At 45.5% G+C, this 10504-nt stretch overlaps 1 protein-coding gene across 2 annotated transcripts; it reads left to right on the top strand.

Moving 5' to 3' along the window:
- Positions 1–1696: 1696 nt before the first annotated feature.
- DCSTAMP (dendrocyte expressed seven transmembrane protein) lies at positions 1697–8150 on the top strand (the record flags this gene model as incomplete). Of its 2 annotated transcripts, XM_082675196.1 has the most annotated exons (3): positions 1697–2725; positions 6622–6930; positions 8076–8150. In XM_082675196.1, 3 exons carry the CDS (start codon positions 1697–1699, stop codon positions 8148–8150), a joined length of 1413 nt encoding a protein of 470 aa, XP_082531322.1. The 2 variants fall into 2 exon arrangements, with proteins under 2 accessions (XP_082531322.1, XP_082531323.1); XM_082675197.1 differs by lacking the exon at positions 6622–6930 and having other exon boundaries at positions 1697–2523; positions 8076–8100.
- Between the last annotated feature and the right edge of the window lie 2354 nt (positions 8151–10504).

Below are 10504 nucleotides of genomic sequence, written 5' to 3'. Positions count from 1 at the left end.
CATTGGCCGATGGTGTCACAAGGCCATCCCAAAGTCAAGGGCTGGAGAAATAAACCCCACCATGTAATTCTATTTCTCTCACTTCTTTTTTTTTTTTTTTTCTTTTTTTGCGTTACGTGGGCCTCTCACCATTGTGGCTTCTCCTGTTGCGGAGCACAGGCTCTGTACACGCAGGCTCAGCGGCCATGGCTCACGGGCCCAGCCGCTCCGCGGCACGTGGGATCCTCCCAGACCGGGGCACGAACCCGTGTCCCCTGCATTGGCAGGCGGACTCTCAACCACTGCGCCACCAGGGAAGCCCTCTCTCACTTCTTGATGGGAGAAGCTGTAATGTCACTTTGCAAGGAGGTGTAGAAACTGAGCAGGACCCTGCAGGGCCTCCCCAGGGACACACCCCGTGTCCCCCACCTCTTGTTTGTAGTAAAGCTTTAACCTCATAGACCTCCCCCCAAGTCCAAAGAGCAAATTTAATGAGAAAAGTGAGAAAATGCAGAAACAAAGGAAAACAGTCAAGTAAGACAAAATAATAAGAGTTTAGCCATAACACAAAGTCAAGGACTTTTAGTGCTTCCTCAAGGCTGTAGATAATAACCTGAACCATATCCTTGAGGTGTTTTGCAGACATTAAAACCCCCCACCAGGTGGCAGAAGTTACCTGCCCGTGACGATAAGCATGTAGACCCCAGAGGGGTTGGAACCAGAGGTTGATGATGTTAATTCCCGAAACATCACGCTGTTACCTCACCACCCACAATTAGAAGGATGTACCAAGCTGATCAAGCACCCTGCAACCCTCTCCCTCACCTTGCCTTTAACAACTCTTCCCCGAAAGCCACTGCGGAGCTCAAGTCTCTCTCTCTTTTTTTTTTTTTTTTTTTTCTGCGGTACGCGGGCCTCTCACTGTTGTGGCCTCTCCCGTTGCGGAGCACAGGCTCCGGATGCGCAGGCTCAGCGGCCATGGCTCACGGGCCTAGCCACTCCATGGCATGTGGGATCCTCCCGGACCGGGGCACGAACCCGTGTCCCCTGCATCGGCACGCAGACTCTCAACCACTGCGCCACCAGGGAAGCCCAGATCTGTTTTTTAAACCGTGTTTTTTTAATTGAAGTATAGTTAATTTACAGTGTTGTGTTAGCTTCAGGTGTATAGCAAAGTGATTCAGTTATGCATAAACATTTGTATATATATTCTTTTTCAGATTCTTTTCCATTATAGGTTACTACAAGACACTGAATATAGTTCCCTGTGCTGTACAGTAGGTCCTTGTTGTTTACCTATTTTATACATAGCAGTTGATCCCAAAGTTTTAATTTAGCTCCCCTGCACCTCCCCATCCCATTATCCCCTCTGGTAACCGTGAGTCTGTTTTCTATGTCTGTGAATCTACTTCTGTTTTGTAAATAAACTCATTTATATCAAGTTCAGGTCTTTTGAACACAAGCTGCCCATTCTCCTTGCTTGGTCCTGCACTGGGCACCTTGCAATAAACTCTGCACTTCCCTTCACCACAATCCAGTGTCAGTGGATTGGCAGCGAGTGGGCCCAAGTTTGGTTTAGTAATAGTGTAGAGACTGAGAAGGGTAAAAAATTACGGCCATTTTTTGCAATCAATCTATCATAGTGCCCTTTACAAAGAGGACATTTAAAAGCAACATCTGACCCTGTTTCTCTTTCATTTCCAGGGACACAGGGAGCATGGGTGTCTGGACCTCAGGCACCAATATCTTCCTCAGTCTTTGGAGGACGTATGTGTCTCCAAGGAGGCTTGGATGGACGGACTTCACCCGACATTTGGGCACTTGTTGTTTTGTTGCTTTCATTTCTGTTGGCCTCCTCTCTGGGGCCTTCTACTGGTTTCTGTCCTCGTTCATAGTCTTCACCACCTCCTGGATGGTCACGTGTGCTCTGCTGTGCTGTTCCAAGCACGCACGGTGTTTCCTTCTGCTCTTCTTCCTCTCGTGTGGCCTGCGTGAAGGCAGGAACGCTTTGATCACTGCTGGCACAGGGATAGTCATCTTTGGACACGTGGAAAATATTTTTCACAACTTTAAAGGTCTCCTGGACAGTATGACTTGCAACCTAAGGGCAAAGAGCTTTTCCATCCATTTTCCACTTTTGAAAAAATATACTGAAGCCATTCAGTGGATATACGGCCTTGCCACTCACCTAAGTCTATTTGATGACCTTGTTTCTTGGAACCAAACACTGGAGGTCTCTCTTTTTAGTCCCAGCCAAGCCCTGGAGGCACAGCTCAATGACACTACATACAAAGCCCTGCGTGTCTTGTACCAGGTGGTGACAGCGACAGAGGTGCTGTCTTCCCTGGGGCGGCAGCTAGTTGCCCTCACGGGGCTTCTGCTGGTGCTACTTGGCACTGGCCTCTTCATGAGGCGATTTTTGGGCTCCTGTGGTTGGAAGTTTGAGAACATCTACATCACCAGACAATTTGTTCAGTTTGACGAGAGGGAGAGGCATGAACAGAGGCCCTGCGTCCTCCCGCTGAATAAGCAGGAAAGGAAGAAGTATGTCGTCATCCCATCTTTCTGGCTGACTCCTAAAGACAGGAAAAACCTGGGGCTGTTTTTCCTCCCGGTACTTACCCATCTCTACATCTGGGTGTTGTTTGCAGCCATAGATTATCTGCTATATTGGCTCATTTTCTCCATCAGCAAACATTTCCAAAGCTTGCCAGGGCTTGAGGTTCACTTGAAGCTGCACAGAGAGGTAGGTGCTCACAGGCCCGTCTCACTGTGTATCCCAGCTGTTTGCTGTGTGTTTGCAAAAGATCGTGAACTTCCCAAGGCAGGGCAGTGTCTTATTCCCCTCTGGATCCTCAGTGCCTGGCACGGAGCCTGGCGTGTAGGAAGAACACCCAAAATGCTGGTTAGATTGAGTTGAAACCCCAATGTTAGAGTATGAGAACATTCTGAACATTTTTGATCGCTGTATTAGTTTCCTGTGGCAGCCGTACCACAACAGAGGAGACCATGCTTTTTGTTCATCCCATCTTTTCTCTTTTCCATTTTTCCCTGTGGAAATTGATGATTATGTAGACATTTCAGAGGATCTGGATACTGTCAGATACTTGTCTTATTTGTTTTTAAACCTAGCATTCTGCGCTACGTGGAACGTGCACACGTGTGTGCCTGTGTGCATGTGCACATGTAGCGCGTGTAGTTGTGTGTACATGTGCACGTGTGCGTGTGTGTGTGAATGTCATGCATGCTGGGTGGTGTGCACTAGCCTGGGCTGGTGAACACACCATCTACTGTTTCCAATATGTCTGATTTTCCCTCCTCTTTATCGAGCTACAATAGATTGTGCCTCTACTGGGGAAATCTCAGAGGGGAAGGGCAGAAAGGGGCCTGGAAACCCTCCTTTGAAAGCCCATTTCCTCCTGCTGCATCCACACTCTCCCTCCCCTTTTCTCCTGGCTCAGCAGGCACTGTCTGGCCCCTGCCCCGCCTAATCCTGGGCTGCTTCTCGGAGTTGATCACTCTGAGTCCTCTGTTTCCTCTGAAGTCTTCAGTTAATTACAAGAACCCTGTTGCTCTACATATCTGGAGCAGGGTGGATAATGGAAGCAGTGTTTCAAATGAAAGCCAAACAAGGTTTTCCGCCAGGCTTGATCCGGGGCGGCGGCTAGTAGAAGGGCTTCTCTCCTCCTCTCCCCCATAGTCCATTCCCCTCCTTAGTCCCTTTTTTGATCTTCCCCTCTCAGTTCTTCCCTCTCCTTCATCTTTTTGCTCCTCTCTCATCTATTTCTCTCTGAGCCAAAACCCATGCCTGTTTTGTGAATTCTCACTGTTTTAGATAGACGGGGGGAGAAAAGCAAGTCTGCCTTCCAAAAAAGGCCCAGAAGCTTTCCAATGACAATGTCCTGGCAAATACATTTTGGGGTCTTGCTGGGTCCTGGGATGCAAAGTTGTCTAGACCGTGATGGCTGCCATCGAAGGGCTCACGTCCTGGCGGGGGAGACCACCACGTACACTCACAATGACAGCAGGGTGGTGGGCGCAGAACAGATGCGAGCACAAGACTGCTGTGGGAGCTTGTCTCAAACTCTCCTGCCGAGCCTGGGAGGCTGTGCCACCAGCAGCTGGCTTCCACGTAACTGGCAGTGCCCTGCCCTTATCCCACGATGACCTTGGAGGTTCCTGGTCTCTCCATTGCAGCAGATTTGCAAAGGAGAAGTCAAGCAAGAAAAGAAACATTGGCTCAAGGTATCTCCCACTTTTTTTGTTTTAAACTTTTTTTTTTTTAGAAGATGTTGGGATAGGAGTTTTATGAATTTATTTATGCTGTGTTGGGTCTTCGTTTCTGTGCGAGGGCCTTCTCTAGTTGTGGCAAGTGGGGGCCACTCTTCATCGCGGTGCGTGGGCCTCTCACGATCGCGGCCTCTCTTGTTGCGGAGCACAGGCTCCAGACGCGCAGGCTCAGTAGTTGTGGCTCACGGGCCCAGTTGCTCCGCGGCATGTGGGATCCTCCCAGACCAGGGCTCGAACCCGTGTCCCCTGCATTAGCAGGCAGACTCTCAACCACTGCGCCACCAGGGAAGCCCCTCTCCCACTTTTATACAATTTTAAATAAAGAAGAAAAGTGGGAAATGACGTGAATAGACCTGGCTGGATAGGTGGACGCTGTAAGTAAAAATAGCTACAGTCGGGCTTCCCTGGTGGCGCAGTGGTTGAGAGTCCACCTGCCGATGCAGGAGACACGGGTTCGTGCCCCTGTCTGGGAGGATCCCACATGCCGCAGAGCGGCTGGGCCCGTGAGCCATGGCCGCTGAGCCTGCGCGTCCGGAGCCTGTGCTCTGCAACGGGAGAGGCCACAACAGTGAGAGGCCCGTGTACCTCAAAAAAATAATAATAATAAATAAATAAAGCTACAGTCGCTACTTATTGAGCACCTACTATGTGCCCAGCAATGGTCTGCATTAACTTTTCAGGACTGTCTGATACCAGAGTGAATCTTCCATCCGTTACTCAATACCACCTTGGCAAATTGTTTACTTGAGAGAGGCAAACACATTTTAAAACATTGGGGTACCATTTAGTACATTGCTCGGTATTTTGAGAGTTTGTTACCCTCCACCAAGCCCGTACAAGACTGTTGACAACCTTTCTGAAGCCCTGACTCCCAGCTGCAAAATCCCCGGTTAGATTCCTAGACTAAATAACTTCTTCCCAGACCGGACACCCGCTGCTTTCTTATTGCAGGATTTCTCATCACTTACTCAATCAATGTGTTTGTTTCTTCAACAGTATTGAAAAGAATGCATGCCTCTGCTCTGGGGACTGAAATCTCTCTATTTAATCGTAGGTGAACTGTCTTTTTAATAAGAGAAAAGCAGAGGCAACACAAATGCTTTCTACTGCTTAGCCACAGTGCTGGGGAAATTGCAGATCTGACTTGACATTTGTGTAGAAGTCCCAGGTTTGGGGGTTTCCAGATTTTTCACAGGTATTGGGGTAAATCGAAGGTGCGTGGTGTTCTCTGGGTGTGATTGGGTTCTTTTCAGAAGTCATTTTCCTCCTCTGCGCCCCAGGGCTCTAGGGTGTTAGAGTGATAATAACTTACTAAGTACTCCAGTCTGTAACGTTAATGCTCCATCCCCAAGGTGCTTAATTTACACTGGGAGTCGTTTATTCGTGGGCAGGATCTGGTCCATTAATTCCTGTTTTACCAAACTGGAAAACAAATCCACCAAGAGACTATGTGGCTTTCTCAGGTCAGGGAAAAGTAAGAGCTGAATCAGCACACGCGTCTCCTGCTGGTGGCTTGGCTGGGTGGCTCAATGTCATCTGCCCTCTGGGTCAGTTTGTTGAGGGCAACTGGCTTATTCTCTTGCCTTCAAGCGGGGAGGAATGCACCCCTCCTATCGTCTAAGAGAGATGTGAAAATGTCCTATTTTGAGACCTCTATAAATAGGATTTTAGAGACACTCTGAGTAAATATACTCTTCTTTGTATTCTTGCATCAAGAATAATTCCACCCCCCACCCCCCTCCCCGCCACCTCAAGCTCTAGAAGGATGACTTAGAACATAATTTAATGCCTCCACATCTTTATGACCTTGTGGTCTGCTGACGAGGTGTTTGTCGAGATGGAGAGGCTATGACTGGGTCTTGAGGGGCTCTGCTACAAAAAAAACTTCTCCCCCAGTTGAGCAAAAACCATCTTTCGTTAGTCCCACATGCTCTGAAGTGTAGAAACGGGTGTTCCATAAAAATAAGTCATGCGGTCAAAATTAATAGGAGAATCATTGGCTGAATTTAAGCAAATTTCTCTGCTTTCTTCTCAGCACCCTCAACAGTCTCATGGCCATCGTGACTCTCTAAAGAAAGGACAGAGCAAACAAACTTATCTGATATCCTTCTCTCAAGGAAATCTGTATTTCCACAATCCCACTTTGGAAAACTCTGCAATGGCTACAACTAAAATTCGTCCCTTCTCCTTTATTCCAGTCATAGCACATAAAAGGAGCTGGGATAGCCCCTTCAGCCAAAGCTCCCTGCATATTTTAAGATAAATGTTACGTGCTACGGGGCAGTATTGAGAAAGACAAGGACAGAGTATGAAAATGGCATGGATCTTGATGATTTTATTCTTTCGTTTTAGAAACAAGAAGCTCAAGACATCATCCATGATTCTTCATTTAATGTATCTCTGTTTGAACCCAGCTGCCTCCCTAAACCAAAGCTACTTCTGTCTGAGACCTGGATTCCTCTCAGTTTTATTCTTGTGATACTAGTGATGCTAGGACTGCTGTCCTCCATCCTGATGCAACTTAAAATCCTGGTGTCAGCATCCTTCTACCCAAGTGTGCAGAGGGAGCGCATCCAATACCTACATGCAAAGCTACTGAAGAAAAGATCAAAGCAGCCAGTGGGAGAAGTAAAAAGGAAGCTGAGTCTGTACTTTACAAAGGTAAAGCCAAAATAGGGTTATAACCTGTAATTAGGGAAATTTTGATTTTGAAGGGCAAATGGAATTTTAAAGCACTCTTCAACTTTACATTAGGGCTTATATCCCCGGCAACAGATAGGACACTTTCGGGGTGGGGGTGGGGGTAGGTGAACAGTGACAGGGAACAGATGTACATGACTAAGTCCAGAAGACTCTGCAGCAATGCCGGTCCAGAGAATTCTATCAGATAGCCTTCAAAACACTGATTTCAAGTGAGTACATTCAGTCATATTGTAGAAAAGCTACCGGGAAGGCCCTCTCTAATGGCTGTTAAAGAACAATACCCAGTCAGAGTTACTTTACCGGGATAAATAAATAACAGAAGGGAAGTATCTACTACAGCTTGGTAAACTCCAAAGAATTTGCTCATTCTCCAGTATTACAAAATATATATGATGAGGGCTTCCCTGGTGGCGCAGTGGTTGAGAGTCCGCCTGCCGACGCAGGGGACACGGGTTCGTGCCCCGGTCCGGGAAGATCCCACATGCCGCAGAGCAGCTGGGCCCGTGAGCCATGGCCGCTGAGCCTGCGCGTCCGGAGCCTGTGCTCCGCAACGGGAGAGGCCACGACAGTGAGAGGCCCGCGTACCGCAAAAAAAAAAAAAAAAAATATATATATATATATGATGAGATATATATATATATGTATATATTTATACATATATATGATAACATAATGACTTTCATACACATATAAAATGAACACTTGTCAAAGATTTCATTCAACATATTAAACACAGAACAGTAAGAAACTCCAACCAATTCAAAGAACAATTTAAATCACACATACATACAGGCCATCTTGAATACCAAAATGAATTTGTTTAATAGATACAAAACTGGCTTCTTCCACAAGGGAGGATGGGAGGGTCAATTGTACTCTGCAGGGTGAAATTCATTTGCATGTGCATGGACAAGAATCATTTGCATTGTTGCCATCAGCTATCTACAGCTTACAGAACTGGAAAATAGTTCATGGACAATGAAAGACCGAAATAATCCCTAAGGATAAGCTTTCCCGGCCATTTCAAAGTCTTGTGAAAAGTTTGTGTCAGTGGCATTTGAAATGACCCTAATGCTCATTCATCCAGCTTCGTGTCTTTTCAGATTCATTTCTGGCTTCCAGTCCTGAAAATGATTGGGAAGAAACAAATGGACACTGCCAGTGAAGACAACCCGTGAGAGGCCCCGTGCAGCTCCTCAGCCACACTGTTCCAGCAATTCTCCTTAAGTCTACCGATCGTGACCCTTACTCATGCCCAGCAACAGAGAACTACACTGCATGGTCCTTCAGCGGTTTGAGGTTGCAGGGCCAAACTCCCTTTTTCCATAAGGGCCAAAGGGCTACCAGATAAATTGTTGTGTTGTCTGTCTCGCAAACAAGGCACACGATCTGGACTGTATCTCACTGTAACAGCACTATAACCAGGCCCTTCGAGGAGAGTCTCAGCATAGAGTAGTATTCATAGAAAAAAACAGAAAAAAATTGGAAAAAATCAAAATCTCTACTGCAGGCTCACAAACAAATATCAAGGAGGGCATACATGTATGATGCGAGCAAAATATCTTTAAATGCTTCTATCCCTTCTCTGCCCTTCTTAATATCCTTCATAGCTATTTCCTACCCACAGCTGTCTGTCCTCCCCCTGCCCCCTTACTCAAGAACTCTTTCCAAAACCCATCTCCAGCAGCTTCTAATTTCTTCTCACCACCTCCTCTGCTCCTATCCTCTACTTTCCTGGATCTCTTTTGTTTTTCCTCTTCTACCAAAGCCTCCAGCCACATTTATTTAGAGAACACATTTATTAAAGTCATATGAGAGGCTTCCTACAATGTGCATCTTGGGCCTCTTTTTCACTATAATCAATGTACACGCTGCAGTACAGGGGCCTATTTCCCCTATATTCAAAATACCTAAGAGGGAAAAATACTGATTCTATTATGTCTAAAGTGCCAGAATGGGAAGAAATGAAGAAACATTAAAATTTTAAAACAACTTTTTAGCTTTTCATCTTGAAAATGTTTCAGCCTTACAAAAAAGTTGCAAAATACTAAGTACAGCGTTCCATTTACCCATCACCCCTCATCCCCGAACATTAACATCTTACATTACCACAGCACAATTGTCAAAACCAGGTAAATAACACTGAAAAATGCATACTCTACAAAACTCATTGGATTGTCACCAACTGTCCCACTAATATCCTGCTAATGTCCCAAGGACTAGTGCTTGATCCAATCCAGGCTCATGCATCGCATTTGGCTGTCATGGTTCCTTAGTCTCGTCCAGTCAGGGACAGTTCCTCAGTCTGTCTTTCTTTTTCTTTCATGACCTTGACATTTCTGAGGAGTGCTGCCAGTTATTTTGTAAAATGTCCTTTGCTTTGGGTTTGTCTGATGTTTCCTTATAAGTAAACCCAGGTAATGTATTTTTGGGCAACAATAGTACAGAAGCGCTGGCATGCTCTTCTCAATGCATGAGATCAGGGGTGTGTGATGTTAATATGTCTCATTACTGGTGAGGTTACCTTGCTTCACTTAGTTAAGATGGGGTCCGCAGATTCTTCCACCGTTGAAGTTACTATTTTACTTTTGGAACGAATAAGTATATTGTGGGAAATACCTTCAGACTATGCAAACATCCTGTTTCTCATCATACATTTACCCTCTAATTTTAGCATCCATGGAGGCAAAACTGGGCCAGCCAAATATTGATTTTCTATTTTAATAATATCTTCTACACTTTAAAATTGAAATTCTACACTCTCCCCAGAATGAAACATTTTTTCGAAGACCATATTTTGTTTTGGGCACCAGAGTAGGCATTTTACACATAGGTCTCATTTATGTTTCATGACAATCCTGTGAGGTAGGTAGTATTATTTCTATTTTATAGATGGGAAAACTCACCCTCAAAGACCCTGACTTAGCTGGCCTGGGCTGGGGCCTGGGCACTGGCATGTTTAAAGCTCTCAGGTGATTCTAATAGTTGGCCAGCACTGAGAACCATCATTCCAGGAAGTTGTACTGAATCGCAGGTCTTTCAACACAGGTCTTCAATGGTGAAATTTCTCTAGCAGAAGGAGCCTACATTAGAAATCTTAGTCAGCATTTCCCAGTGTGTTCCTCAGACCACTAATCCCTTAGTTGTTCCGTAAAAGAGTTATATGATGTCAATAAATCCACACAATCTGCCTTCCAACCTTGAAGATTCATAATGCATGTTGGCATAATTTTAAAACTTTGAGAAACCCTATAATAAAGAAATCTCATTTAACCCGTTTCACCCAAAATTTTCTCAAATTATTAAACCATGGAACAATTTTACCTGTAATAACTGTTAACAGCACATAGGACCAGTTCTACAGCCCTGATACTGATATAGTTGGCATAACTTTCAACCAAAAAAGATCTGAGAAGGTGAAGATGAATTTGAAGTTTTGGCTTTTATTTTTATTTATTTTATTTTTTTTTTGCGGTACACGGGCCTCTCACTGTTGTGGCCTCTCCTGTTGCAGAGCACAGGCTCCGGACAC

This window comes from Grampus griseus (assembly GCF_964374135.1).
Source record: "Grampus griseus genome assembly, chromosome: 17".
NCBI classification, from domain to species: Eukaryota; Metazoa; Chordata; class Mammalia; order Artiodactyla; family Delphinidae; genus Grampus; species Grampus griseus.
The sequence above is the reverse complement of the archived record's forward strand: the minus strand, read 5'-3'. Positions and strand labels throughout refer to the sequence as shown.